The sequence below is a fragment of the Anopheles aquasalis genome, chromosome 2 (genome assembly GCF_943734665.1).
Source record: "Anopheles aquasalis chromosome 2, idAnoAquaMG_Q_19, whole genome shotgun sequence".
Lineage (NCBI taxonomy): Eukaryota > Metazoa > Arthropoda > Insecta > Diptera > Culicidae > Anopheles > Anopheles aquasalis.
This window is the reverse complement of record NC_064877.1, coordinates 63,710,647-63,738,146: the sequence shown is the minus strand read 5'-3', so window position 1 is coordinate 63,738,146 and position 27,500 is coordinate 63,710,647. Positions and strand designations below refer to the sequence as shown.

At 48.8% G+C, this 27,500-nt stretch overlaps 6 protein-coding genes across 9 annotated transcripts in view; 1 reads left to right on the top strand and 5 right to left on the bottom strand.

Annotated features, from left to right (window-relative positions):
• Window positions 1-1,551, bottom strand: part of LOC126570643 (G-protein coupled receptor 143-like) — a 3,402-nt gene extending 1,851 nt beyond the window's left edge. The window contains exon 1 of the mRNA XM_050228573.1: window positions 764-1,551. Within this exon, the coding sequence (XP_050084530.1) occupies window positions 764-913 (150 nt within the window). The 5' untranslated portion in view covers window positions 914-1,551. The remainder of the gene's footprint in view (window positions 1-763) is intronic.
• A 523-nt stretch (window positions 1,552-2,074) lies between these two features.
• Window positions 2,075-4,111, bottom strand: LOC126570647 (UPF0764 protein C16orf89-like). Its single transcript, XM_050228579.1, has 5 exons — window positions 3,768-4,111; window positions 3,170-3,307; window positions 2,896-3,090; window positions 2,677-2,827; window positions 2,075-2,597 (listed from the first exon to the last, which is right to left on the bottom strand). The coding sequence occupies exons 1-5, from the start codon at window positions 3,982-3,984 to the stop codon at window positions 2,198-2,200; spliced, it is 1,101 nt and encodes a 366-aa protein (XP_050084536.1). The 5' UTR covers window positions 3,985-4,111; the 3' UTR covers window positions 2,075-2,197.
• A 1,233-nt stretch (window positions 4,112-5,344) lies between these two features.
• Window positions 5,345-8,943, bottom strand: LOC126576373 (ATP-dependent DNA/RNA helicase DHX36-like). The gene is made up of 8 exons (XM_050237624.1): window positions 8,857-8,943; window positions 8,435-8,785; window positions 8,305-8,364; window positions 5,978-8,235; window positions 5,744-5,902; window positions 5,528-5,656; window positions 5,415-5,437; window positions 5,345-5,358 (listed from the first exon to the last, which is right to left on the bottom strand). The coding sequence occupies exons 1-8, from the start codon at window positions 8,857-8,859 to the stop codon at window positions 5,345-5,347; spliced, it is 2,997 nt and encodes a 998-aa protein (XP_050093581.1). The 5' UTR covers window positions 8,860-8,943.
• A 191-nt stretch (window positions 8,944-9,134) lies between these two features.
• Window positions 9,135-17,771, bottom strand: LOC126570591 (ATP-dependent DNA/RNA helicase DHX36-like). Of its 3 annotated transcripts, none has more exons than XM_050228485.1 (5): window positions 17,636-17,771; window positions 14,814-17,569; window positions 14,588-14,737; window positions 14,367-14,495; window positions 9,135-9,349 (listed from the first exon to the last, which is right to left on the bottom strand). In XM_050228485.1, exons 1-5 carry the CDS (start codon window positions 17,690-17,692, stop codon window positions 9,259-9,261), a joined length of 3,183 nt encoding a protein of 1,060 aa, XP_050084442.1. In that variant the 5' UTR covers window positions 17,693-17,771; the 3' UTR covers window positions 9,135-9,258. The 3 variants fall into 3 exon arrangements, with proteins under 3 accessions (XP_050084442.1, XP_050084441.1, XP_050084440.1); XM_050228484.1 differs by lacking the exon at window positions 14,367-14,495 and adding an exon at window positions 9,433-9,561; XM_050228483.1 differs by lacking the exon at window positions 9,135-9,349 and adding an exon at window positions 14,077-14,283.
• Window positions 10,012-11,044, bottom strand: LOC126570681 (uncharacterized). The gene is made up of 4 exons (XM_050228619.1): window positions 10,916-11,044; window positions 10,670-10,828; window positions 10,454-10,582; window positions 10,012-10,338 (listed from the first exon to the last, which is right to left on the bottom strand). Exons 1-4 carry the CDS (start codon window positions 10,975-10,977, stop codon window positions 10,260-10,262), a joined length of 429 nt encoding a protein of 142 aa, XP_050084576.1. The 5' UTR covers window positions 10,978-11,044; the 3' UTR covers window positions 10,012-10,259.
• Window positions 17,772-18,254: 483 nt separating the features above from the next.
• The window catches only part of LOC126570589 (dual specificity tyrosine-phosphorylation-regulated kinase mbk-2-like), a 17,705-nt gene continuing 8,459 nt past the window's right edge, over window positions 18,255-27,500 (top strand). The window contains exons 1-3 of one of the 2 annotated variants that reach the window (XM_050228476.1): window positions 18,255-18,580; window positions 19,072-19,429; window positions 19,495-19,760. The gene's annotated coding sequence lies outside the window, so the exon portion shown is untranslated. Of the gene's footprint in view, window positions 18,581-19,071; window positions 19,761-27,500 lie in introns of both variants that reach the window. The other variant, XM_050228475.1, reaches the window with a different exon arrangement.

The following is a 27,500-nucleotide window of genomic DNA, read 5'->3' as shown; positions in this document are numbered from 1 at the left end:
GAAAACAAACCAAGCTGATCAGCCGCTGGTGATCAGGAAGTTAGGAACTGATAGGGACCGGAGATGCGCACGAGCGAGCGGATCAATCAAGCTTTCGAGCATGGATTGATTGAGAATTCCTGTTTCGCTTATCATCGAATGTTTGAACCGTTTTTCGAATGGATCATCGGTTGTAATCAACACACACCGGACTATCACGACATCACGTTGGAATGGACAATGTATGGACCGTATTTCTGGACATGTCTCGACTTGGGGCGACAGGTGAAGTGCGATTGAAGCGAAAAGAAAACGTGATGTAGGTGTGCCTCGTGATAAGATAAGAGTTTTCTCTTAATTTCACGCTAGATAGCTATCCCAGCCACAGCCGAGTTGGGTGATCGTTTAAGCTTCCAGTGCGGTCACTGAACTCGCTCATCTCGCGGTTGTATGATTTTCGATCATATCATTACTGCAAATGTCACCTAGGGAATCTTAAGAAAATTGTGAGTTCGTCCATGCAGTCCAAGCACATGAATTTTGCGAATGATCTCATTGAAACAGATTAGGAAATTATCAGAAACTCAAATAATTCCATTAGGAACTATCCCGAATCGTTTTTTTTCATTCGTTGCGTTAATGAATCACACGGAAACCAAGGAAACCGATTCACGACAAACCTACTCTGCGTGTACCCTGCTGCTACTGTAACAGAATACCACGTTGTTCCGGTGGCATTTCAAAGGATTCCCCTGTGAGTTCGCCCCTCGCTCCGGAATCGTACCTGATAGATGGCTCCGGCGATGCCGAACACCGACGATACCAGGCACACCACGATGTACCCATCGGTGTCGAACTCTGCCATCAGCTTGATGGCCGGTGGTGATCGTATCCGGTTGTGGCAACAGAACGTCTGTATCGTTGGATCCGCCATATTCACGCTGGGTCCGGAACGGTGATGCAAGCTAGCGGTGAGCACTCTACTGACCGGCCCCGTGCCCTGTCCAGGCACTCGAATCTCGAACCGGCACACTTCACTACCGGCACCGGACTAGTGGAAGCCGCAGCTGACGACGACAATCGACCACGCTCGCAATGGCGACTCGGCTGGCGGACATTTCGATCTGAGAATCTGATGATGCGATCCACTCGCTGCACACCATCGATCCAGGCTGCCGCGCTCAAAGTGCCTTATCAGTGGATGAAGAGTTTTTGCCTTTCTATTTCTGTCCCCCCTCCCGTCGAGGCGCGGCTCAACGTCCTCGTCCTCTTCCGCGTCCGAGTCCACCACGATTCGGATCGACTGCTACTGGATCCGAATTAACTCATTAATTTGGTGTACGAGAGAGAGAGGGAGAGAGCGCGCGCGTGATCAAAATGACTCGTTTTTCCTGACAAACACTGGCGTACTTTATCAGCACATTGGACTCGTCATGCCCGAGTATCAGCAGTAAAAGGCCATGGGCACACGGTCACAGAAACTCACTAGACTGGACTGGAGCTACGGTACTGGCGTGAAGAACTTGACACAACAACCTAGAACCGGCCACACCGGTCGCTGAGACGAGTCTGGAGACTGTTCTGTGGCCAGAGAGTAGAGAGGCCTGTGCGCAGCAGTCGAGACATTGGAGACATATTATCTCATCGCAGGCAAAGGGTGAAGGAGAGCACGGGGAGCACTGGCACCGCCATCAAGCACTCGCTAATGTTTGTTCTGATAAGAAGTAGTAGCAGCAGCAGCAGCAGCAGCAGCATCCGCGTCCGCGTCTAGCACCCACGGGATTGACACGCAACTCACGATTCCACGGAGGAGGACACCACGGAACGCACAGTTCTTTTCCTGGCCATTGGCAACGACTGACTAACCGGGCTTCCCACCTTACCACGATGACAAACCATTGCGGAGTCAGGCCAACGATTGAAGCCCCACAAAGCGCCACTCACAGTCGTGACCACAGACCGAACCGGGCTAGTGGGAGTCGTCATGTTTTGTGGCTTTCCAGTGGCGACTACCCTCCCTCCCATGGTATGGCATTAGCGCCTTCTCTAGCAAGACACACGGTCACAGATCTATGTTGTTGGCTAAAGCATATTTATTAACTCGTAAGGACGCTCCCCAGGTTCACTAGACGACAGCCGTGCACACGCGCGCAGGGCACAGGAAACATTCCTAGATCGGTAGAGATGGTGGGCGAAGGTGGTGCTGATGGTGCCGACGTCACTCTAGCTGCAACCGGGCAAACAGTGCTAGCAGAGCCGCACCGACACCGGTCATATGGGTGGAACAGTGTGTGGTCAGTGGATTCCGGTTGCCGGTTGCCGTCTCGTCTTCACCGTCATCCGCCGAATACTTGAAGCAACCGGCACCATTCTGCCAGCCCAGGACGGCCGCTAGCCAGGCCGGATCGGTGAACTCGGGCAGTGCGTCGGCCTGGCTGAACGCGCACAGGAACAGCTGCTCCATGAAGAGATCGCGGAACAGCTCCGGAAAGCCGAACGCAGCAATCAGCTCCGCTTCGCGCAGTATCGCCTCACACAGGCGCCGTTGCCCGTCCACCACGAACGTACGGTCGACGTTCGCAAACCCTTGACGGCCGAGCACGATGTAGAACAGCAATCTGGAACGGCGACGATGACGATGGGGTGATTAGAGACTCGCGATAAGAAGGGACCCACTACCCCAGGTACGCTGCTTACTTGTGCGTCAAATGGTAACCGTAGGATCGCTTTCGCAGTGACATTGCCCCACTGCACTCCGGGCTGAGCAGTAGGCGCTTGGACGACGCAACGACGCTGGCGTTGAACTCGTTCTCCGACTCGTTGACCAGCAGTTCCGATAAGCACTCATCTGGTGGTAGAAGAAGGACAATGAAATCGATGTAGTTCGATCGTTAATGGCGCACATTCTGGACTTACCGGACTGCAGCTCACTCGGACCACCGGCATCGATTGCCTGCAGATAGTCTTCCATCAACAGCAGCGGATCATCCGGCTTTACCGGTTCTCTTCTGCGTCGTCTATTGTGTGGGGTCAGTTTGGAGCGATGCGCGCCACGTGGTGGTTGCTCTTCATTCATCTTCCAGAAATCGGCGTTTATCAGCAGTTTGGAAACTGGAAGGAACGCACGAGAAGGATACCGGATAGCTATGGTCACCGAGAGTCAATCAACCAAGTCAATCAATCCACTTACCAACCGCATTGGGACCACTGGGAAAGGAGAAGATACTTTCGATGCGGCTTTCGACAAAGTCGCACTTCTTGGCCAACGATTCGACAAACACTCGCCGTGGTCCTGCCAGTGGTTGCTCCAGCAGATGTTTTAATTGTGCTGAGGGATGATAAAAGAAGGAGACGTCGAGAAAGTAGAGAAGCATTTGAAGCTCTTTACGGAAAAATGGTAACCAAAAAAAGCGGAAAAAGGATCCAATGTGTACGGCGCGGCGGTAAATAAGGAAGGGAGGGACAAGCCACACCTCGCGAAGACGCTCGCTATGTGGCGGGGTCGAGAAGAGAAATGAAGCAGCGCACTAGTGACACAAGGCTTAAGTGGGCTTAACCGCAAATCGCCCGCAATCATTAGGGCTCGATGCGGAACGGTCGCCACAACCGCTGACTTCGCTGCTGCTGCCACTGGCGGCTGCTAACAAATGGACTGGAACGACCGGAGTTTAGAATTCACTTCCTTGAAGATGCTTGCGGGGCGTTTTTTTTTTGTTTGTTCCCTAGCGAGTCTGTTCTATTCTGCTGTTACTCCTTAAATTTTAAACACGTGACTCACAAGAACTTACCATTGGCGATGGCAATGCCGAGCAGCAGATCGGTCGTTAGATCCTCGTAGTTGGCCACACAAACGTTCACGAGCCGGTCCAGGCGTACGAGCAGCGCATCCGGGGCTAGATCTTGCTCCATCGTGTTCCAGGAAGACGATACCGCTCCGGTAGGGGCCGGTCCGGCCGAACCACGGCCAATGGCCACCAGCAACACAAGCACCGCTCTGGTCACCATCGTCGCTGGTCACGTATACTCTCTCCAAATGCGCTCCAGGCAAGCTGACCAGGATGCACCAGGGAACGGCACTTTCCAAACCGTAAACTATACGCGAATTCAACGGAATCCGGTGCCCGCCTATCAACGAACCATTGCGTACGACCGTCGGCGATGGAGTGGCTTCGGGCAGTGGGAGCAGAACTTCTTCTCGCTGCAGATTCTCGAATAAGCCCCACAGTACCAGCGGTAACCACAGATATAGGAAGCGCAAGGATGTGCGTATGCGCACGTGCCACAGCGACGGATACGGAGACGGAATCCCGATTCACATTCCCGACCGTTGAGCTCTCCAACGGTCGGGCTGGTGGCAGTCGTGGTTGGCGTGGCGAAAGCGGAAATAAAAATTTATTTCCTGGATTAGCTTAAAGCCACTCGGCTAATAGGAAAACAATCGACCGGTGCGGCGTTGGCGTTGGCTTTGGCGTTGAAAGCTACTGGCCAACTGTGCGGCATATCATTTCCGTTATCTTCTGCCCGGCATGGTCGGGCCCGGTGAGCTGCCTTTCGAATTTCCAACAGCGGAAATGAATGATTTGCTGCCGATGGAGAGGAATGCGTGTGCGTGTTTGCTTCCGAAGGAACACAACGGAGTCAGCGGGATGAGCCTTGGTGACGATGCTGCTGCTGCTGCTGCCGGGTACACTGCTAGTCTTATTCGTCATCATTTGAGTCAATCAAACAGGCAGACCTTATCCAACCAACTGCTTATTTCATTTCCATCGGTCTGTTATCCAAGTAATAGCCATCAAACCCACTTCTCTTGAAGGCGTATCGTTCCATCTGTTAATGAATGAAGTAGTCTTTATGTCTGCCAAAGCCAAAGCCTGCCTTCCACTAATTACAAAACCATAAAAGAACTGGGTAGTCTAGATTATTTTAAACTAATTCCTCAGGGGCAACGAATGAAATTCAACATTCAAAGTATTCTTGGTATGAACGCAGTTCTTTTCATTCGAAAAGAACGTCTGTTTAAACTGGTGGCTCGTTGAAGAAGTTCATACTGAACACCAATTATTTCTTTCTCCAAAAAAATATTATCAGAAATCTACTTCATAAAACAGCAGATCCCGTTCATAGATTTATTTCAATAGTCTATTTCATGGTTCGGATTGTGTTCCGAGGATATGTTTTACAGTTAATTAAAGAATGTGATGTATTACCGTGTTACCGTGTGTACTAGTACACCCACTAATAAGTTAGTTTTGATTTGAGTGAAAACCGCGAATACGATTCCTACTGGCAAAAAGGGAAAGGTTTGATACAACTAAGAAGATGTAAAGCAAAAGTTGGTAAAGGGTGTGGTGTTGCAATTCATTTCTTACTGTTCGATGTCTTTTGTTTGGTGTTTTTTGGTTTTATCTCACTTATCTCACTGGTAGAGTCGTTACTTGTGAGCAGTTCTACAATAGCTCTGAAGGGAGAGGGAAAAAATGCGTGAGTAACACGTTAGTATGCGACTGAAAGTGTAAATAATGAATCGCGCAATGATAAATGAACGAACCGTAGCAATGCTCCATCCTCCGAAGACCAATCGATGGGAGATGGTAGGGCCAGCTTTCTGGTAAGCAGACCTTCAAAAGCCTGACGCAAATCCTCGATCAAACGATATGTTGCGAGATCACAACTAAAGCTACCGTAGAGTATATGAAGGGAAACAGGTTAAGATTTTACTCAATTGCATTTAGAAGTATGTTATTCGAGAATAAAGACTACAAACCCAAATTCACCACCAATTGTGATCTCCATTCTTTTGGCCGATTTCTTCTTTGCGCACGTGTTGTCACCGAAGAAGAATAAGGCCAGTGGGTTCACCACAGTAGTCGTACAGATTAGAAGGTTAGTTTTAAAATTGAGCAGATGTTGGTAAACCATGTAACTGTACGGAAGATAAGAAGGGCAAAAAATGTGTCACGCCATACTGGCTCAATTTGCTTTCTACTTCAATACATACCGTGACTGCATAAAAGATTGTTTAGCATTAACGGACATATTGTCCAAGCTGACCGGTTTTTTGTCCATACACCAGCGATATGCGAAACCGTTGATTTTAGTTAGACGGACTACGTTAGTGCATAGTCCTGCGGCTATGATTCCGTTCAACAGATCCTGATTAGCTGCGTTAACGTTGTTGACCGGGGCTTTACAATCGTCCGATGCAACTATTTGTCTCTGGTAAAGATGCTGACACATAACATCTTTATCTTGCTGTAGATGTTTCAGTGTTTCGAGGTTCAACATGTTACGATTGCAAAACCACTGGGGGTTTCGTTCACTTTGCCATCTGGTGATGACGTTCGCCAGCATTATGTGGTCACTGGAAGTATCATCGGAGAACCACTTCCGAATTCCGATTGCCTTCTCATCCTCCTTACTGTTCTTGGGTTTAACAAATGCGTCCTTATAGGATAGTGTGGCCGCGATTGATGCAATCGGATCGACACACCCGAAAATGCACCCCAGCAATACCATCTTTCCGACAGTCGGATGCATCTGCAATTGGGCTAGCTGGAAACCGAGGGGCGTTAGGTGCTGATCATGGTCGATCACCTTCATCCGTGCAAGCAGGTGCAACGACGTATCGATTACCTCATCGGACGGTTTATCCAGCAACCGATTCATGAACGTACGCACCGCTCCCAGGCGAAGGACTTTGATCTGCATAATAACCTCATCAAGTACTATACGCAAGATCTCCGGGGGAACATTCTCCGGAAAGGTGCGCATCCTTCCGCGGCTGTACAGATGGTAGCAGATGCCTTCCTGGACGCGTCCGGCACGACCTTTCCGTTGAACTTCATTCGACTTCGAGATCCATTGTTCCACCAGCCCACAGGTGTTGCCGAGCATTACATTAATCATATGACGTCCTGTATTGATGACATACACCACATCATCGATTGTGATGGACGATTCGGCAATGTTGGTGGCCAGGATAATCTTCCGTGTACCGTGCGGTGGCTTTACAAACACCTGCCGTTGCTCCTTGCCCGAAAGTTTGGAGTGCAACATATGGACGACCAAATCGATTTCCTTCAGCATGGGGTGCTCATAGATCATGTGGTGAATCATGGTGATTTGATCTATAGTTGGAAGGAATACCAAAATAGCCCCCTCAGGCTGCGAGCTTGAAATGTGGTGCAACAGGTTGACCAACAGGGTATGCTGCTTGCATTCCGTCTCCGGGCGTCGCAAGGCATTGAGAACTTTTTTGGGATATTTGTTTTCTATCTCTGGTAAATAGCGCGATATCATATGAAAGTATTCAACAACATCTGCGGGATTCATCTTTAGCACATCAAATGTGTCATCATTTAGCTCGAGTAGTATATCCTCTAGATAGTACTCGCGGACTGGAAAGGTTATGCCACGGATTTCAACCATCGGGCAATTGTTGAAGTACGCTGAGAAGGTTTCCGCTGTTAATGTCGCACTCATTAGAATGGCCCTTAGATCCTTCCGATAGGGTAGCACCATCCGTATGATGGCCAACAGCAAATCCGTGATGACATCTCGCTCGTGTATCTCGTCCAGCACGAGATGTGAGTATTCGCGCAGCAAAGGATCAGATAGCATGAATGCCAGTACTATACCGGTGGTGCAGAACATGATGCTTCCTCCCTGGTTCCGGGGTTTGACCGCATTTAGCCGTACCTGGTAGCCTACCGATTGACCGATCGGTTCGCAACGCTCCTCCGCCACACGCTTCGCAAGTGAAATTGCCGAAATGCGGCGAGGCTGCGTGCATAGAATGCGGCAACTACTGCCTTCACCACGTAATGAGACATCCTCTAGAATATACTGCGGTATTTGGGTAGTCTTTCCACTTCCCGTTTCGCCCTTTATCAGTATCACCTGACTCTGCTTAATCTTATCGAGAATCTCGGTCCGCAAGCCGAATGCTGGCAGTTTGCGGCGGAATTTACTTAAGCGATGTGTCGAATTTTTCTCACGTAGAGCCTTTTCAGTTAACTTGCGATCAAGTTTAGCCGTTCGGTTTATACCCTTGACCTTTCGCAGCGACTCTTTCCGTAACATCGCTTCAGCAGTCTGGCTCGCATCATCATTGCCGTACATTGAGCGAAAATATTCAAGCTTCAAACTTTCCTCCAGCCTGTTCTGTATCTGCTGTTCACCAACATGCCAATACTGTCTGATTTTGGAAATTTGCGAAGAGGAAACCGAAAACTCATTCGAAATACCGCTTTGACGCTTTCGGGAGGATGCAACGTAGGTAGCTTTATGTTTAGGATTCTTCAAACACACATTGCCTGGTGTTACTTTGGCCGTACAACCCACTGGCGATGATTTAGCGTTGGTCGTTGCTAGTTGATCCGGTGGCTGCAAGGGAGAGAACAAGTTCTTTTATCTTCGTGGTCATTTTCCCTGAGTTTTTTTTTGCGATACGCACGCTCTTTACCGCCGAAAAGTTGTGCGCAGGAACCTTCCCAATTTTGTTTCGTTTACGCAGGTTCTCATCGAAGTAGCCTTCGTCCTCATCGAGAACGCTTCCCGATTTTTTAAACGGTGGCTGATCCGCCGAAGGATCGGGGGGGCTCATTACCTTGCTGCCAATGTCTACATTTATTGCCATGGCTTCCGCAGCCTCACCATTCCTAGCTAACGAAGATGTGCAAGCTCTTTGAGGGTCTAGATCGGTAACACCTAACGTTGCCAAAGATTCTAGCGGACACTTTTCTTCCGCTACGATTTCCAGCTTGCATTCGGCACTCTCGTCCATTGGCTCAGGACTTTCCGATTCCTGACAAAGTAATTCCCGACAAAGTAATTACGCTACGCAGAGTCAATCCAACAAAAAGCGTTTAATCTTACCATTTTGCTTCCGTGCTTGGCGGCAATTCTTCACTGAAAAGTCCTAAAACACTTAGTCGATGCAGAGCTGCTGCACGTGGAACGTCCTGATCGCAAAAATGGCGCTCAGCTCAAGGAAAAAACGAAAATCGGTACAAATAACCGGTTCGATATCCTCACGAACAGCCGGCTCCTTAGCGCCAATTTAAATTGGCAGTTTTGTACGACGGAGGGGGCAGATCTGCAAGATTTTTCTCATAAAATTAAATAGCTGCATTTTACATAATTTATTACTTTATTCAAAAGCAAAAATGATTGAAATCTTCCTTTAATTAGTTACTGAAACTGGAATATCATTGAGGCGAATCCTTTCCCTTCGGCTTTGCTTTGGCTTTACGTTTCCCCAGTTTCACAAAAATCCATCTAGTATCCTTGCTCGTTGCCGTATGCTGGATCATCATCATCGAAATGGTCGTCGTACTTGCAATCGATGGTTATTAGTTTAATGATAGCACTTTGTAAGGAGATAGAAGAAAGAGCGAGCAAAAGGAACAATGTAATTTGGCACTGTTTTAGGCTTTCATGTTATTGGCATACCGTAACAGATCGCCCTCCCGGGAGTTCCAGTCGACCGGTGATGGTTCACAGATTTTCTTCTGCAAAAACAAATTGAATCCGTTGCGAAGATCCTGTATCAAGCGGTACGTTGCTTTATCACATTTGAGACTGCAAAGTTAAACAGAAAGTACACAATCCAGTAACCGTAACCAGTGTATCGTAACTAATAGCTTATGCTATTGTTTCAATCCTTTACTCACCAGTAATGTCCTGCTATTGAGATAAGCTCGTGGTCATCCTCCGTTTCAACGTGGTTATCGCCGAAGAACAGCAAGGGAAACGGATTCACCACCGTTGTGTTGAAGATGGTCAACGCCGACAGTTTCTGCATATCATAATAAACCACAAAACTGATGCCAAAATGGAAAAAATAGAACTCTCTTCCAACACCAACGACTGAAAGGCAAATTAAAATATATCCTAAGCATTATCGTAGAAAAAACCATTCGTATAGAAAGTACTCAACAGTAATCATTTCTTTCTCAATAAAATATGATCAGAATTTTACCGCAGAAACAACCGAGCTTCCGGTTGTTGGTTGGTTTATTTCGAAAATTAATTTCCAGATAGAAATTGATAAGAGAACAGGTTTAGGAGTTATTAAAGAATATAAAGCGCGTCCATGCTTTCGTGTGTACTACTACACGAACTTGTAAGTGGTTTTCAAACAAAAATGAGTGCAAATTCTCCTAGTAGATAATGATTGGAACGATAAGATTGCATATTGAGAAATGTGAAACAAAAATCAGCTGGCCGATGTTCCACGAAGAAAAACCGGGTTATCCGACGAATCCATCAGTTGCTCTTCACTTCTTGTGAATTTTTGAGTATTTTGGTGTTGGCTCTCTGGCTCCGAAGTTATATGAGAGCAGCTCTATGATAGCACTGCGAGAAGAAAAATAAAATGCACAAAAAATACGTTAGTCTAAAAATCGATATGGCACTGAACGCTCTATGCTTCAACATGTCATGATAAATAATTTAATGATAACGAACGTACCCTAGCAATGCTCCATCCTCCGAAGACCAATCGATGGGAGACGGTATGGTCAGCTTCCTTGTCAACAGATCATTGAACCCCTGGCGCAAATCTTCGATCAATCGGTATGTTTCGAGATCACAATTGAAGCTGCAATAGCACATGGGAATGGGGAAAAGTTTAGATTTTACCAAAATGCACGGAGGGGTTTGATATTCGAGAGTTAAGACTACAAACCCAAATTGACCACCAATTGTGAACTCCATCCTTTTGTCCGATTTCAGCTCTACGTGGATGTTGTCTCCGAAGAAGACTAAGGCCAGTGGGTTCACGACAGTAGTCGTACAGGTTGTAAGGTTATTTTTTAAATTTACCAGATTTTGATAAACCATGTATCTGTACCGACAAAAAAAGAGCAAACAGAAAGATATGCAGCAATTTCAGGGCGAAGTTAAATAATTTGGTTACCACTTTAGTACATACCGTGACTGCTCGAGCATTGGATTAGTTTTGTACGATTTTGCATTTACAGACGTATGATGCATGTGGACCCGTTTTCTGTTCAAACACCAGTGATAAGCGAAGTCAACGGATTGAGTTAGCCTGGCTACGTTAGAGAAAAGTCCACCGGCTATAATTCCCTTAAGTAGATCCATGTTTGCAGCGTTACCGTTGTTGATGGGATCCTGACAATTTTCAGATGCTACAAACCGACTCCGGCAGAGATGGTGTACAATAAGATCTTTATCCTTGCACAGTTGCTGCAGCGTAATACTGTTCAGGGCATTACGTTTACAAAACCACCAGCGATTCGGATGGGAGCGCCATTTTGCGATGACGTTCGCTAGCATTATATGATCACTAGCAGTATGATCCGCGAACCACTTCCGAGTTCGGATTTCGTTCTCGTTCCCGTCCGAGGCAGTGTTCGATGTTTTGCAAAATGCATCCTTATACGATATGCTGGCCGCAATCGAGGTGATCGGATCAACACATCCAAAGATGCTAGCCAGCAGTACCATCTTACCAACAGTCGGGTGCATCCGTAACTGAGCTAGATGGGAACCGAGGAGGGTTAGGTTCTGATTATCGTCGATCGCATTCAAGCGGTTGAGCAATTGTAACGACGCTTCAATCATTTTATCGGACGGTTTGTCTATCAACCGATCCATAAAGCTGCGTACCTCTCCCAGGCGCAATATTTTGATTTGCAGAATAACTTCATCAAGTACTATACCCAAGATTTCCGGTGTTACGTTCTCTGCAAAGGTGCGCATGCGTGCGCGGCTGTACAGATGGTAGCATATACCATCCTGCACGCGCCCAGCGCGACCTTTACGTTGAATTTCGTTTGACTTTGTGATCCACTGATTCGCCAGGCCCAGCGCGTTGTCAATCATAACATTAACCATATGGCGTCCCGTATTGACGACGTACACCACATCCTCGATTGTGATGGACGTTTCGGCAATGTTGGTGGCCAGGATGATCTTCCGTGTACCGAGCGGTGGCTTTACAAACACCTGCCGTTGCTCCTCGCCCGATAGTTTGGAGTGCAACATGTGAACAACCAATTTGATCTCGCTCAGCAATGGATGTTTGTAGATCTTCTTATGAATCAGGGTGATTTGTTCTACGCTTGGTAGAAAAACTAGTATGGCGCCGTCAGGCTGCGAACAGGATATATGACGGAGAAGCTCTACCAACAGCGTATGCTGGTTGCATTCCGTCTCTGCGCGCCGCAACGCATAAATTACCTCTAGAGGATAGCTGTTTCTGACCTCGAGAAGATACGGTGACATCATAGTAGTGTATTGAATGTATTCCTGAGGTGGCAATTTACACTCATCAAATTGGTGAAATTTTAGCTCCTTCAGCACATCCTCCAGATAGTACTCGCGGACTGGAAAGGTTACACCGCTGATCTCTACTATCGGGCAGCCATCGAAGTAAGTGGAAAAGGTTTCCGCCGTTAACGTCGCGCTCATGAGTACGACTCGAAGATCCTTTCGAAATGGTAACACCATTCGTATGATCGCCACCAGCAAATCCGTGGTGACTTCACGATTGTGTATCTCATCCAGCACGAGATGTGAGTATTCACGCAGCAATGGATCGGATTGCATGAACGCCAGTACCATCCCGGTCGTACAGAACAAAATGCTTCCGCCCTGCTTTCGTGGTTTGACCGCGTCCAACCGTACTCGGTAGCCGACCGATTGACCAATCGGTTCACCACGCTCCTCCGCCACACGCTTCGCAAGCGAAATTGCCGACAAACGGCGTGGCTGCGTGCATAGAATGCGGCAACTACTTCCTTCTCCGCGTGATGAGGCTTCCTCGAGAATGTACTGCGGAATTTGGGTCGTTTTTCCGCTTCCGGTTTCGCCTTTAATCAGCACAACCTTGCTCTCCTTCATTTTACGCAGCAATTCTGGGCGTAATGCGAACGCTGGCAGCTTCCGGCGAAATTCACTTAAACGATGCGTCGAACTCTCTAGCCGAAGAGTATCGTTGGTTAACTTTCGATCTAGTTCAACTGATCGGCTTATACCCTTCACCGTACGTAGCGATTCTCGTCTGAGCATCTCATCCGGCGTGTTATAGATATGAGTCACATAATCATCACCGTATTTCGATTGATACTCTTCCAGTTCCATAAACTCTTCCACGTTTTTTCGTAGATGCTTTTTATCGACTTGCCAATTTTGTCGTATTTTAGAAATATCCGACGTAGCGATCGAAAAATTATTATACGTCGCTCTTGCACGCTTCCGATTTGCAGCAACATTGTACGGTTTAGGATTTCTCAACCTCACATCGGCTGGTGTTACCCTCCTGGTCGTAGAAGCCACTGGAGTTGCTTTAGCGCTCGTCGATGCTAGCGGTTCCGGATGCTGCAAAGGAGAGAAAAAGTTCATTTATGCTCGTTGCCGGTTTCCCAGTGTTTGCTGCGATCTGCATGTTTTTTACCATTGAAAGGTTGTGCTCAGGAACCTTCCCACTTTCGTTTCCATCACGCAGATTCTCATCGAAGGAACCTTCGTCCTCATCGACTGGGTGGTTTTCCGATTTTTCAAACGGTGGCTGTTCCGGCGAGGGATCTTCATTTATTGCCATGGCTTCCGCAGCCTCACCATTCGTAGCCAACGAAGATGTGCAAGCTCTTTGAGGGTCTAGATCGGTAACACTTAACGTTGCCAAAGATTCTAGCGGACACTTTTCTTCCGCTACGATTTCCAGCTTGCATTCGGCACTCTCGTCCATTGGCTCAGGACTTTCCGATTCCTGACAAAGTAATTCCCGACAAAGTAATTACGCTACGCAGAGTCAATCCAACAAAAAGCGTTTAATCTTACCATTTTGCTTCCGTGCTTGGCGGCAATTCTTCACTGAAAAGTCCTAAAACACTTAGTCGATGCAGAGCTGCTGCACGTGGAACGTCCTGATCGCAAAAATGGCGCTCAGCTCAAGGAAAAAACGAAAATCGGTACAAATAACCGGTTCGATATCCTCACGAACAGCCGGCTCCTTAGCGCCAATTTAAATTGGCAGTTTTGTACGACGGAGGGGGCAGATCTGCAAGATTTTTCTCATAAAATTAAATAGCTGCATTTTACATAATTTATTACTTTATTCAAAAGCAAAAATGATTGAAATCTTCCTTTAATTAGTTACTGAAACTGGAATATCATTGAGGCGAATCCTTTCCCTTCGGCTTTGCTTTGGCTTTACGTTTCCCAATTTCACAAAAATCCATCTAGTATCCTTGCTCGTTGCCGTATGCTGGATCATCATCATCGAAATGGTCGTCGTACTTGCAATCGATGGTTATTAGTTTAATGATAGCACTTTGTAAGGAGATAGAAGAAAGAGCGAGCAAAAGGAACAATGTAATTTGGCACTGTTTTAGGCTTTCATGTTATTGGCATACCGTAACAGATCGCCCTCCCGGGAGTTCCAGTCGACCGGTGATGGTTCACAGATTTTCTTCTGCAAAAACAAATTGAATCCGTTGCGAAGATCCTGTATCAAGCGGTACGTTGCTTTATCACATTTGAGACTGCAAAGTTAAACAGAAAATACATGATCCAGTAACTGTAACCAGTGTATCGTAACTAATAGCTTATGCTATCGTTTCAATCCTTTACTCACCAGTAATGTCCTGCTATTGAGATAAGCTCGTGGTCATCCTCCGTTTCAACGTGGTTATCGCCGAAGAACAGCAAGGGAAACGGATTCACCACCGTTGTGTCGAAGATGGTCAACGCCGACAGTTTCTGCATATCATAGTAAACCACAAAACTGCCAAAATGGAAAAAGAAAACAAAAAGATCGATCGTTAAACCAGCCCGATGTTCCGTTTACTTTGATAGCTTACTTTGAATGAAAAACACCCCGGTTACCGTTGACCGACGATGGATGGATTTCGGCCCGGCCCTGCCCTTCAATGCTCAGGATAGCACGCCCATCCGGACTGTTGCGCGATCGGATGACCTTTCGAATGAACGCCACATTTGGGTAGAGACCAGCTCCAACGATCGCCGCCAACAGCTCGTTGCTGCCCGTATGCCGATTGTTCTCCGGTGCATCGCAACCGATCGACGGTAAGAACCGGGCACCGTGTAAATACTCGCAAAACTGGCGCTTCATGTTGCTCAACTGCTGGAGTGTCGCATTGTTGAGAAAGTTCCGGTGGCAAAAGCCGGCGCGGTTCGATTGTCCCCGCCATTCATCGATCACGCGTGCCAGCATGATGTGATCGCTAGCAATGCCGTCCGCAAACCGGCGCCGTATACGATCCACTTCCTTTTCCTTACCGAGCGGTTTATAGAACGCGTTCTTAAACGACAGGCTGGCGGCGATCGAAGTGATCGGATCGACACAGCTGAAGATGCTCGCCAACAGTACCATCTTGCCGGTGCGCGGATCCATCGGTAACCGTGCCAGATGGTACCCGAGCGGCGTAAGCTTCTGATCGTCATCGATCGCATTCAAGCGGTTGAGCAACTTTAACGACTCTTCGATCACTTCATCGGACGGTTTGTCTAACAAGCGATCCATGAAGCTCCGTGCCTCTCCTAAACGAAGGATTTTGATGTTCAGAATGACCTCATCGAGCGCCACGCGCAGGATCTCCGGTGGAACGTTCTCCAGAAAGGTGCGTCTCCGCCCGCGGCTGTACAGATGATAGCAGACGCCTTCCTGGACGCGTCCGGCGCGACCTTTCCGTTGGATTTCGTTCGAGAGCGAGATCCACTCGTCTCGCAGCGCCGATACACCGTTTTCGTACATGTTCAGCTTATGCCGTCCGGCATTGACGACGTACACCACATCGTCGATGGTGATGGACGTTTCGGCAATGTTGGTGGCCAGGATGATCTTGCGCGTGCCAGCTGACGGACGATCAAACACTGCCGTCTGTTCCGTCGTCGGTATCTTGGAATGGAGCGGATAGACGGCGAGCCGTGCTTTCGATAGCTGTGGGTGATCGTGGATCAGCTTGTAGATATCCGATATTTGCATTACGCTCGGCAGGAATACTAGAATGGCACCGTCCGGTTTCGCGCAGGTAATGTAGTACAGTAGCTCCACGATCAAATCGTTCTGATGGCTCTCACTTCCAGGACTGCACAACGCACGAAGAACGGGCGCTGGATAGTGATTTCGAATTTCATCGACATACGCTTCGATCATATCGTAGAATTGATCGCTTCCAGCTTTTTGTACCGCTCCCTTACGGTCTCTTGGTGCCCGGCCCGTTCTATCCTCAAAGCTATAGTACTTCAGTTCCTTTAGCACATCCTCCAGATAGTATTCGCGGACTGGAAAGGTGATGCCACGGATTTCAACCATCGGACAATTGTTGAAGTACGCCGAGAAGGTTTCTGCTGTTAATGTCGCACTCATTAGAATGACCCTAAGATCCTTCCGGTAGGGTAGCACCATCCGTATGATGGCCAACAGCAAATCCGTGATGACATCTCGCTCGTGTATCTCGTCCAGCACGAGATGTGAGTATTCGCGCAGCAAAGGATCGGATTGCATGATCGTCAGCACGATACCGGTGGTGCAGAACATGATACTTCCACCATTTGCCCGTGGTCGTTCGGCTTCGAGCCGTATCTGGTAGCCTACCGATCGGCCTAGCCGTTCACTGCGTTCCTCTGCCACACGGCGTGCAAGCGTGATGGCGGAGATACGCCGCGGTTGTGTACAGAGCACCCGACAGCGACTGCCTGCCATCCGTAGTGAGGCTTCCTCGAGAATGTACTGCGGAACTTGGGTTGTCTTGCCGCTCCCGGTTTCCCCTTTCACCAGTATCACCTGATGCCGTTCGATCATATCCAGCACCTCGGATCGTGAAGCGTACGCCGGAAGCTTCCGACGAAACTCACTCAACCGATGCGTCGAACGGTCGCTACGTTCAAACTCTTCGTACAGTTCCTCATCCAGCCGTGTCGTGGTGAGCTCCGGTGGTTCCACCTTACCGCTCTCTTCGCGCAGCACCTCCTCGAGCGTTTTCGTGATAACGCGTAAATACTCGTTCCGGAACACGGAACGGATGTTTTCGTTTTCGACAAAATCTCGAAAAATTGCGTTGCCCTCCTGGTCGCCCCCATCGCCCAGTTGTAGCTGCGTGCGGATTTGCTGGATCTGGAACGCGGGAATCGTAATATCGACTGCATTGCGCTTTTCGTTACGTCGCTTCTTCGCCGTCTGACGGTCACGGTAGAAGAGACCGAGCTCGCGGCCACGCAAACCGGGTGGAGGTGCCTCGGCGTCATCTTCCTCCAGTGACGCATCGCGTTTGTCCTGAAACCGGCGGAATCGTCCCGCACTAGCCGAGGGATCGGCCTCATAGTTGGCCCTCTCCTGTAGTTTCTGCCTCTGCAGTGCCTGACGATCATACGGTTTGCCGCGCCCACGGCCACCACCCTCATACGGTTCCTGTGAAGATTCGGCTTGCTTACGACGGGCTTGATTACGGTAGAACATACCGATTGCGCGCCCTCGCAGATGTGCCGGTGGACGTCCACCTCGGCTGCTCATACTGGATGATGGTGTTTTCTCGCGGTTCGTAGTGCTTTCGTTGCTGTTTCCGAAACTGTACGCGGAACCACCGTCTTCTGCTTCCTGAAAAAAAGGGCAGGTCAGCTTCATGAACCGGTGGCTGGTAATTTCCGGCGCAATCCGGCGTACCTTCCACAGGCGAAATTTGCGCAACTTTTCTTCCAGTGAATCTTCACCATCCGACATGATATAACTGTTGAAACCCCCGGAAAAACCTCCCGAAAAACCTAGTTTAAACACGTTTTAAGGAACATAAACTCTGAAAAAGAAAACCGATTGTTGTTGGGGACTTTGCCGGTACCCTGCCAACAGACAGGCCCAAATAAACGCCTGAATAAGGCTTAAATAAGGAAGCTTATTACGGCGTTTTGTCTCGAGGGTGTGCGAGAGAGAGACAGGGCGATCAGGACGAATTGAAAATCTTTTGAGGAACTTAAGTTTAGCGCAGAAAAAGATCATGTTAACTGTCGTCCTGATCGTCCTGTCTCTCTCGCACACACATGAAGAAACGCCTAAATAAGCCTCCTTTTGATGGCGTTATTTAGGTGTTAATGTAGACCTGCGTCTGTTAATAGGCGGGTATCGCTTGCACAGCGGGCACGAACGTTTGCTCGGATTAAATAAAATATTAAAACTGTACAAGTAAAAGCCGTCGTCGCAGTTTGCTGATCGGTTTGGTGACGTTTCGGATTGGACGCTTGCTGATCGGGATCGGTGGCGTGGAAAAGAAAACAAAAAAGAAAAGAAAAAATCGAAAAGGAGGCTGGTGCGGTGCAGCGCGATCCACGATGGCCATCATCAGCAGCGAGTGACCACGAACGCGACGCGACAGCGAACGCCCCGGGACTGCGTGAAAACTGGAACGGAACGGGACGTTTCCACACGGATTCGAAGATTTTGGATTTGGCTGGACCCGTAGCAGCAGCACCGCAGAAAGCCACGAAATTATGCTGCAGCACCACCCCGTACACGCACATTTCGGCGTGTATCCGTGAGAGTGCGTGTGTGTGCGTGTGTGTGCGCACGTGTCCGTTACACGGGCTGTGTGCGTTCGTTCGATGGAAACGAAAAACGGTGGGTAGCAAGCGCAAGTGTGTGGTGTAAAGTGCACCGCGGAAGCGCATTCTGGAGAAAAATTTCCACTGGCCAACGTGAGGAGCGTCGAGTACGTAGTACTAGAGAGCAGCGAGAAGTAGTAGATGGTAGCTGTTGTTGGGAAATCAGTGCAAAAGTAACAAAATTCCCGTTCACAAACTGTTCCAGCAACCAGCAACAACAAGTAATAAGCTCCTGCGCCTCGCCTACTGCTCCTTCGCTACACACTCTGCCCTCTCGTTGCCCTCTTTCGCTCGTCGTGTGCTACACGGTCTCACGCACACCTGGTCGCGCGTTTTCTCAGGATTTCCTCGAGGAATAATTGTTGCGCCTGGAAGTGTCCTGTGCGTGTGTGCGTGCGTGCATGTGTGTACGACCCAGGGGTGGTCGTGCCAGGAAGAAGTGGTGTGCATCCGGAGCGTGTCCTTATATTTCTTAAGAAATCCTTCTTTTCCACCCCGCTCAAGCAGGCTGCGACGCCAAAGTGTAGCCGTATCTGTGTGTCTCTCGGTTTGTGGTGCTGTGTTTCTTTTTAGTGGAAAATCGACCGTCGTCGTGCTGGAATCGCGCCCGCTGCTCGGGAAAAGATATCCTTTTTTGCCAGCCTCTGTCTCGCCCGTACCCGTCCCTCGAGCCACGCTCTGCTCTGTGTGTGCGCCGCGTAGTGTGCGTTCGCGTGGAAAGCAAAGGTGTGCGCCCCGTCGTGTGTGTGTTTAGGCGAAAGTTTTGTTGAAAATTCGGTCAACTTTTTTGCCTCGCAGGGGGGCGCCAGCAGGCAATTGTCAAATCCAAGAGTGCGTCGTGCGTTTCGTGTGCTGGATCGCCAACGTGAGTGCGTGCGTGCGTCCGGGTGTGTTTGCCAGAGTGTTTTTTTCTTCTTTCTTTTTCGAAAGTTCCTTTTTTATCGTGCCTCGGAGCACGGCGCTCCTCCGTGTACAGCTGCTGGTGCCAATTTGGGGGGAAAAACTTTGCCCAGCTCGCCGTTCCGCTGAAGAAGCTGACCCCTCTGGGGTACACAAAACAAACGGCACCTGGGGCTGAAAACCTGGCTGCTTCGAGAACAGCGCCGCAAAGAGAAGGATATCGGCCAAGAACCAGGCCCGGACGGACGGTGGTGTTGCCGTAGTCGCGTCGTGTCTCGCCGAGGTCGTCCTATGATGTAAGTATTATATCGATTTGATTGTGGTTGTGTTAAGGATATTCGGTGGAATTCGGCTTCTCTAGATCTGCAGCAATATTAAGGGATCCCTCGAGATTTATTACCAAAGGCTCGCGCCGTCCATTCCCTCCATCATCAGTTGGCCTACTTTGGGCTCGCGGCGAACCATCGATTTCGCTCAGAACCCAGCAACCGACGGTAGAAAAGACAGCGATCGATCGAGAATGTGAGACCGATCAAGTGATCCTTGCTGTAGAGGAGGCGGAGGGGAGAGCATCGAGCATAATATAATCCGTGAGGTTCTGTTTGTTTTCTTTTCCCCGAAACTCATTCTTGGGACCGTTCTTTTTTCGTTGAAGAGGCTTGCGGGGCGGTTCGGGGGGACCTTTCGCTTGATCTGTCTTCCATCTTCTTCATCTCCATCGGTTTCATCTCATTTGCGTGTGTACCCGCCGCTGGTGCCGGGAGAGGTCACGGCGTTCCTCTTTCGATCGTTCGTTCGCTCGTTCGCTCGATTGTATTCATGTGTATGTTTCATGTTGGTTGATGCTCGATGTTGCCCTCTTCCTGGTCCTCTCAGCTCAGCTCAGTTGGGCTGCTAATGTTTGTTTAGAGGCATCCAAGCAACCACCGAAATACCGAAACACCACCGATGTTGCCAGGCGCGACTGCTCGGAGAACATTGATCGATGATGGTGGTGTTGCTCCGCCGCGCAGGATGATGATCGCACGCTCGATTCCATTCCAACAACTTCTTTCGGAAGGGGGGGGGGGTGCGTTGTCTCGTTGTCCATCGTCTACGTGTGCGTATGAGGAAGCGAATGCACCCCACACACATGGCTGTGTACGTGTTGTGTTTAGGGGGTGGCATTCGGGGGGGTGGCATTCGGGGGGGTGGTTACAATGATCACTTCAACACAACGCCCTTCTGCTGTGCAACGAGATCGCGATCCCCCCCCCCCCCGCTTTATATTGCCGGCACTGCGACAACCAGAAGTTTGGATTCTTTTTGTTGTTTTTAACCGGCCTCTGAGACGCGTCACACACATATACACAGCGCACCCGGCCCCGAAGGTCGCCGCCTCCGTGTTGGATATCATCAAGCACAAACACATAGACACGTGCGCTGCCGATCGGATCCGAGCCGGTCAATCAACTCTTCTCTGCCTCTTGGGTGCACAGAATTCTCGATGAGCAATTCTTGGCCCCAGGGGTGAGAAAGAAGGGTCAGAAAGGGGGTTGGGTTGGGCGCCGAGGATCGCTAACAATGCACCAGTGCGTCGCCAGTGCAGAGGGATGAGAGAAAGGTGCGGTGCGTGAATGTTGGTGTCTGCGCTGCACTTCCTCTGTTGCGCCCGATGATCATCTGGTCGTTTCGTTTTGGGGGGAGAGATGGTATGGCTTATGGGGTGTGACAGATAGTGGGAGTGGACCACGCGAAACCGTACCATACTCCTCCCCTTCCACCGATCGGTTGGGTTTGGTGATCAGCGCGTGCATTACTCTCTACCGTTGGGTGGTTGGTTAACAAAAAAAACGGACGAAAAAAACCAAAGAAAAAAAGACACAAAATGAAGAAACAGCGGTAGATAGAGAGCAATCGGTGGAAGCGGGCGCAGAGATGGAGAGTGTGTGATTCCATTAAAATAATCATCACGAGGCGGCTGACCACTGGCCGCTGGGTTTCCAACTCATCTTCATCTTCTTGTTTTTTTTTCTCAAATTTCCCCCCTTTCCGGCTTCTTCGAATATTTTGCAAATGAATTCAATCGAACAGTGCTTCTTTTCCGACGATCGTGGTGAGGTTTTGGGGTGTTACCGTACGGTCTCTGCCTCAACCCCGGAGCGCAGTACACATCGAAGGTGAATGTTTACAGTCGGTGACAAAAGCGGCTGTCCAAACATAGCTTTTTGGGGAGATTTTCCCAGATAACAATTCATATCTTTTCCTCGATTTAAGCTGTTGTTTTGATTGTTTTCCTTTGGAATCGTCCGTGCTAACAACGCTGGTGTTAGAAAGAGCGATAATGTTCTCATTGTTAGAATGTTATTGGATAGAATGTTTCATATATTTGTTCGGCACAACAATACAATTCCACATATGGGTTGTCTTAATACATAATTCAGGAATAGATTATCAATCTATCAAGTCCGGTAAATCATGCCTAGTCACTTCCAAGTGCCAAATAAATACTTGATATTCGCGATGGGTTAACGTTGAGGACGAGTTGTTCCTTTATGAATTATTCTACAAACGATCATTTTTCCTCCAACAGAACCTCCGATTTTAAGAGTCTCATTGTGTAAAATTATCTTCTTTTTACCGCTATCGTGCACGGAAGACTCATTTATCCATCAAGTAAAGTACACGTTCTGTGTGCACATAATCCAGACCCCCCCCTTTTTACAAATTTGTATGGCTTCTCTCGATCGAAAAAAGTGCGCTATGCTTTATAATGGATCTTATTATTTATAATGGGCTTCTCTGCACGTCAGATGATATTGACATTAAGCCTTTTTTGTACTTTTTGCAATTTGCTGCAAGCTTCTACCTTAAACCTCTTTGGTAGGGGGCACAGGGATTCATTAAAATAAACATAAAACAACTGATAGTCAATTTCATTCGCATATTTCGTTCATGAGGAGGTTCAATCCTTTTGAGAGCATTCGGCCATGCAAAAAAATATTAAATCAAACTTTAATTAACTTAAAGTAACATTAAGAGCATCTTTTGCATTACTTGTTTCCCAAAAGGGGACATAGGGTTAACTCAAAATGGTCAGTTACTGTAACTCTCGGTATGAGGCCTGCTGAGTAGTTGGGTAAATGATGGCATGCTGTGGCAAGGAAAGAAGGGTGTGGTTGATGTGGTTTCTAATGCTCTATAATACCCCCCAACCCCTCCACGGGGGGCCAGTTTTGGGGTTGGTGCCGTCGGCTGAAAATAGCCGCGAATCTCTTCGCTCGAAGTCTCGATCGGTCGAGTCAAACCAGCAACCAGCATCAGCATCAGTAGTCAACATGATCGATAACGCGTGGCGATCGCGATCGTTTGTCGAAAGTCGAAGTGAAAGGTATCGACAACGATCGATATTTAGATGAAGAGTACAGTTGTAGCGAGGGGAGCAATGAAATCGCAAATGTTTCGTCTCGCCTTTGCATGTGATAAAACCTCCTTCATCGAGGGATTTTTTTTTTTCAAATGGATCACAACACGTTTCTTTTGATATCAAATGTTTATTGGATCCCTTGGGAGAACCAGCGACACCATAACACAACACCCATCGCGTGCGTACATCACAACGGGAGCTGGGATTTCCATTAGAACTTCCCTCCCCGGACCGGAAACGATGGTTCATGCACGAACCCACCACAAGAACCTAAATGTGCTGACCACAATTAAGACCAGCAATTACAGCGAGAACGAGATACCACTACCACCACTCACTCGCGTATCACAGACGCACCAGCCCCCCGGAGGGGGTTGCTTGCCAAGCATCAGAAGGAAAACTCCAATAATATGGGGGAATGGAGTGAGTGAACGAACGAACGAACGAGAGAGAAGCTTTGCTGCGGCTTGTTTGATTGTTGTGTGTCGAGATGATGGTCCCTCTCATCGAACGCACGCACCGCATAAACACTCCAACATTCCTCCCCGCCAACCCTTTCCGCAGTTGCCGCTGAAGCTCTCTTTGTTGTGGCCCTGTGATGTGTGTATTAGCGAATGGCTGAGGCCGTGGCCGAGACTGGGCATCCATCCTAATCATCATCAGAAGCTGCAGCAGCAACAGGAACAGCATGATCAGACTCCGAAATCATCCTGGGCGTGTGCGAGAGTTTGCTGCAGGTTGATGATGCCCCGGTCGACCACCGGTGGATTGTGAAAACCGGAAAAATATGCCAAACCACAGGCAAGCGAACGAACGAACGCCTCGATCGGTTGATCCTCATCATCGCGCACGCACACAAACCCCATCATGTGTGCGAACGCGCGCGCGCGCGCGCATGGTGGACACCAACACATCCATAAACACGCACTCCAAAAGGGAAGGGGGGGATCGGGCTGTGGAAGTACTGTGGCCGTTCGTACATGGTATGGTCATCGGTGGGCCGGTCGCGGATCGGTTCATCGGCCGCGCGAGATCGCCAAGAATCGTCGTCACCGTCGTCACTTCTGTCCGGCTGGACAGAACAAACCGCAGCAATCGGGCCACCATTCATTAGTGCCGCAACACTCCACTTGTTGGCTGGCTGGCCAGTCGGCCGGCCGGTTGCCTGACAGGACTCTGGTCCTGGGATGGGGCAATTATGTGTCCCGGAATTGTCGAACCAGAGTCGGTGTGGCGCGCGCGCCATCCGACGACGCATCCGATGCTCTGCTACGTTTATGTTCGATTGCGTGTCCTCTGTACCGAGGCGCAACGGCCAAGAAGGGGCACCAGCAGCACCAGAAACACAATCGTAATCGGTCGAGTGCGCGTGACTTCGATCGTGTCATCGAGCGCGCCGCAGTCTCGTTCGAAAAGGGGTGACTCAAAAGGTAATTAAATGCGAGGAAATTTTTATGGAAAAAAAAGGGCAGAACATTAAACCCATTTCCATTTTTTCCCTTTTCTTTTAGTTGTGTTGCGTGCTTTTACCGTCAGGCCCTACCGGAGCTTTTGAGTCGCCGTCCGATGTCCTGGCGCCGCCCTGTGCCCTACATCTGTGCCGGTTGATGTGCTGTTTTGAATCTAGTTTCGATTTTGCTGTTGCGTCAACTTCCTATCGGGGCCCATCAGCTCGTGCTGCGCTTATCAGCTAGCAGGCAAGCAAGCAAGCTAGTGCGCACCGTCGATGCCTTGATGGACGATGGCGATGACGCTGCTGGTCGGGGCACTGATTCTGAATTATGATTTCATACCCTGGCCGTGCAGCTGTGCTCCCACTGGGCTGGGCCAGTCCTGGTGGCTCCGATCGATAGCCAGTGATGACGCGGGCCGCTGCAGAGACTGTCTGCGCCATTGCACATATGTCCCGGTTACACCTCGATGGCTGCCGGTGCTGCAGATGTGTGGTTGGTTTGGTGTAGCATGTGCGTGCGAGACCAACATAACACCGCCGCGGCCTCGGCCTCGACCAGCAGCAGGCCTGTACCGCCGTATAAGTAATGGAGCCCGCACGGGAACGAAGAAAAGAGAAATTGCCACGAGCCCGTGAAATGAGCGACAATCAGCGGCAGCAGCAGCACCACCACATATGATCGACGCTTGGTGCGATGCTTGGCTTCCGTTTTGGGGAAAGAGCGTCACAGTCGCACCAGAGTTTGTCCTCTCTCTCCCTGCCGGTGGGGCTGGTGGGCTGGTATCTGCGTGTTTCCTCACAAACACGGTTTGCCCGATTTCTCGGTGTGGGCATTTGTAGATGCCATTGTGACGATCGCGACGTTGTGGTTGCTGCTGCCGATGCTCATTATCGCCATCCACCACCACCCGTTGACAGCTCGAGCGTGTCTTTTGGCCCCACCGCGCGAGGAGGAGGAGGAGGCTAGAAAGGCGTAGGATAAATTAAAACAAATCCAGCCACCACCACGCGGTGCGGGCGAGCTTCTGTGAATTCGTGTGAAGGCCACACCGCGCCACTGACACGCGCTGTGTGATCTGTTCAATGTGACCACGCGGCTGTCCTCGTGGTTGCGGAGGAAGTAATTTATATATTTACTCCTCCTTTCGCTCTCCGGATGCCTTTGGCTGCCTGTGGTACCCGCCGCCGATTGCCCATGCGTCGCGATGTATTTTGACAGCGCGAAACCATCACACGGAAATCGGTTCGATCCGGCGGTTGCTTTTGCTTCTTTCGTTGGGCTGCTGGCGGTCGCGTCTGGTCGTGGTTGTCGGCTACATCGTGTTTCTGTCACAGAGAGGCGCATGAGTTGATGACAGATCGAGGTGAAAGGTGGCTGTTCCTGACTGTGCCCCGGCACAGGGGCATGTTTCGTTGGTCTTCTTCTTGGCCTCTGCGAGAAATGCTAATTTACATTCTGGCCAGTAGGTCATCCAACATTGCTGCAGTGTTTTTTGGGGCCAGTGCAGTAAACATGCAGGTTGCACCAGCAGCAGAAACCTTGGCCGAGTGTTTTTAATTTTGGATTACTTTCCAGTTCCGTCGATAAAGGGATTTGATCAAAGGTACACGGGCAGCACTTTATTTTATCGTGCTGGAAAAGATGCGACCTATATTCCTCTTTGCCGATCTAGGTGAATCCCTTTTTCTCGTGAATTTTCTCATAAAACTGCCTGCATTGCACATTGGTTGTTTAATTCGATTCGATTTTCTTCTTCGAAAAAGGCATCCAACAAGAGCAAACGGTAATTTATGGTCGGTGAAGCGGCATGAAATTGCCGTTTTCCAACTGAACGCGTCATTCGATTGTGGAAGCGTATGTGTTTCTTTTTATTTTATATCCACACAAAACGTGAAAGTGATACCCTCTGATTTAAGTCGTCACCGTGGCCGTTTAGCCACATTATTCACCCGAAAAGTCATTTATCTATTTGTGAAAAGTGTAATTCACAAATAATGATAATAACAATAAGATGAAAAGATAAAACATTTGGCAAAATCCCATCTGGGATTGTTTTGAAGAAAGTTGTAGATGATTTTTAAAATTAAATTCAACTCACGAACAAGCATTTCCAACAAACCAAGTGATCGTATCGCGTGAAAGGATTCAAACGATTCCAAAAAATCGCAGTTGGTATGGTTTGAGGTTCTTTATCTTTAGCAAATCTTTAGCAAACAAATTATCACTCGTGTACATAAGAGACTTGTCAGAAATGGTAAATTTTTATATGAATTTTTCTTCGTAAACCTTTGATAATCTGAGCAACTGATGTGTAAACTATCTCAAGTTGTTATCAAACGCAATGGTGTTCAATAGGAACTGAATTATGTAATTCATTGCGAGGGGTTAGAGAAAAATGTTTTTCACTAAATAAATAAAAGATATCACTTTCACGTTGCTGCACCGTCCTGCCTAAAAGTACTGTGAGACCTAACAATATGATCGCTCAACCCGCTATTGGCTGGCGGCGGCGGCCTCCTCACACCGGTTCCCAACATAATGTGGCCGGTACACGGTGGTGATAGTAGAACAACGAACGGGAATTGCGACGATTTCGGAATCTGGCGCTCTGTTGTGGTTTTGTATGACCACCAGCTGGCAGATCCATCCTCCCATGCCGTCCTCCCTTTTCTTAACGGGGGGAGAGGGAATTAACAGAGTGCACCGAGTCAGCTGGGCGCGCGAGAAAAGCGGAGCAAATTAGGGGAAATGGTATGGTCTTCATTCGGGAAACCTCGAAACGCCAGCCAGCTGCTTGGTGGCGTAGTGGGGAGGCTGCTTTCCGTACATACGCGTACTCGCCGCGGTATTGGCAGCTAGGCAACGATCGCCGGGCCACCGTAAGGCCAGGATCATGTTGTTGTTGTTGTTGTTGTTGTTATTGTTGTTGTTCGATTGTGGTACTTGCGGTGTATCTAATAGCTTCTTTAATTTCATAATTATCATTGTATTTCACAATCCGCTTCTGCCAAGCTGTGCAACATATATTTACGGTTAGATCTCTGACGGTTATGGATTCTTCCGATATTTCTTATCAAATTTATATGCTGTAACCCGTACGCTCTTGTCACAACTCCAGCTTCCACAGCAACGATTATAGTTGACTTCTTTATGGGCCTTCCACATTTCTATCTATA

Bases quoted from the DNA above. Each gene is read 5' to 3' on its own strand.
- LOC126570591 (XM_050228485.1), bottom strand. From the start codon at position 17,692: ATGTCGGATGGTGAAGATTCACTGGAAGAAAAGTTGCGCAAATTTCGC. The intron at 14,738-14,813 runs GTAAGCTATCAA...CCATTTTGGCAG, and splicing joins CGGGGTGTTTTTCATTCAAA to TTTTGTGGTTTACTATGATA. The intron at 14,496-14,587 runs GTGAGTAAAGGA...TTAACTTTGCAG, and splicing joins TCAATAGCAGGACATTACTG to TCTCAAATGTGATAAAGCAA.
- LOC126570681 (XM_050228619.1), bottom strand. From the start codon at position 10,977: ATGCATCATACGTCTGTAAATGCAAAATCGTACAAAACTAATCCAATG. The intron at 10,829-10,915 runs GTATGTACTAAA...TTGTCGGTACAG, and splicing joins CCAATGCTCGAGCAGTCACG to ATACATGGTTTATCAAAATC. The intron at 10,339-10,453 runs GTACGTTCGTTA...TTCTTCTCGCAG, and splicing joins GAGGATGGAGCATTGCTAGG to TGCTATCATAGAGCTGCTCT.
- LOC126576373 (XM_050237624.1), bottom strand. The intron at 8,365-8,434 runs GTGCGTATCGCA...TCTCCCTTGCAG, and splicing joins ACTTTTCGGCGGTAAAGAGC to CCACCGGATCAACTAGCAAC. The intron at 5,903-5,977 runs GTATGTATTGAA...TCTTCCGTACAG, and splicing joins CAATCTTTTATGCAGTCACG to TTACATGGTTTACCAACATC.
- LOC126570647 (XM_050228579.1), bottom strand. From the start codon at position 3,984: ATGGTGACCAGAGCGGTGCTTGTGTTGCTGGTGGCCATTGGCCGTGGT. The intron at 3,308-3,767 runs GTAAGTTCTTGT...ATCATCCCTCAG, and splicing joins CGGCATTGCCATCGCCAATG to CACAATTAAAACATCTGCTG. The intron at 3,091-3,169 runs GTAAGTGGATTG...CGTTCCTTCCAG, and splicing joins CAGTGGTCCCAATGCGGTTG to TTTCCAAACTGCTGATAAAC.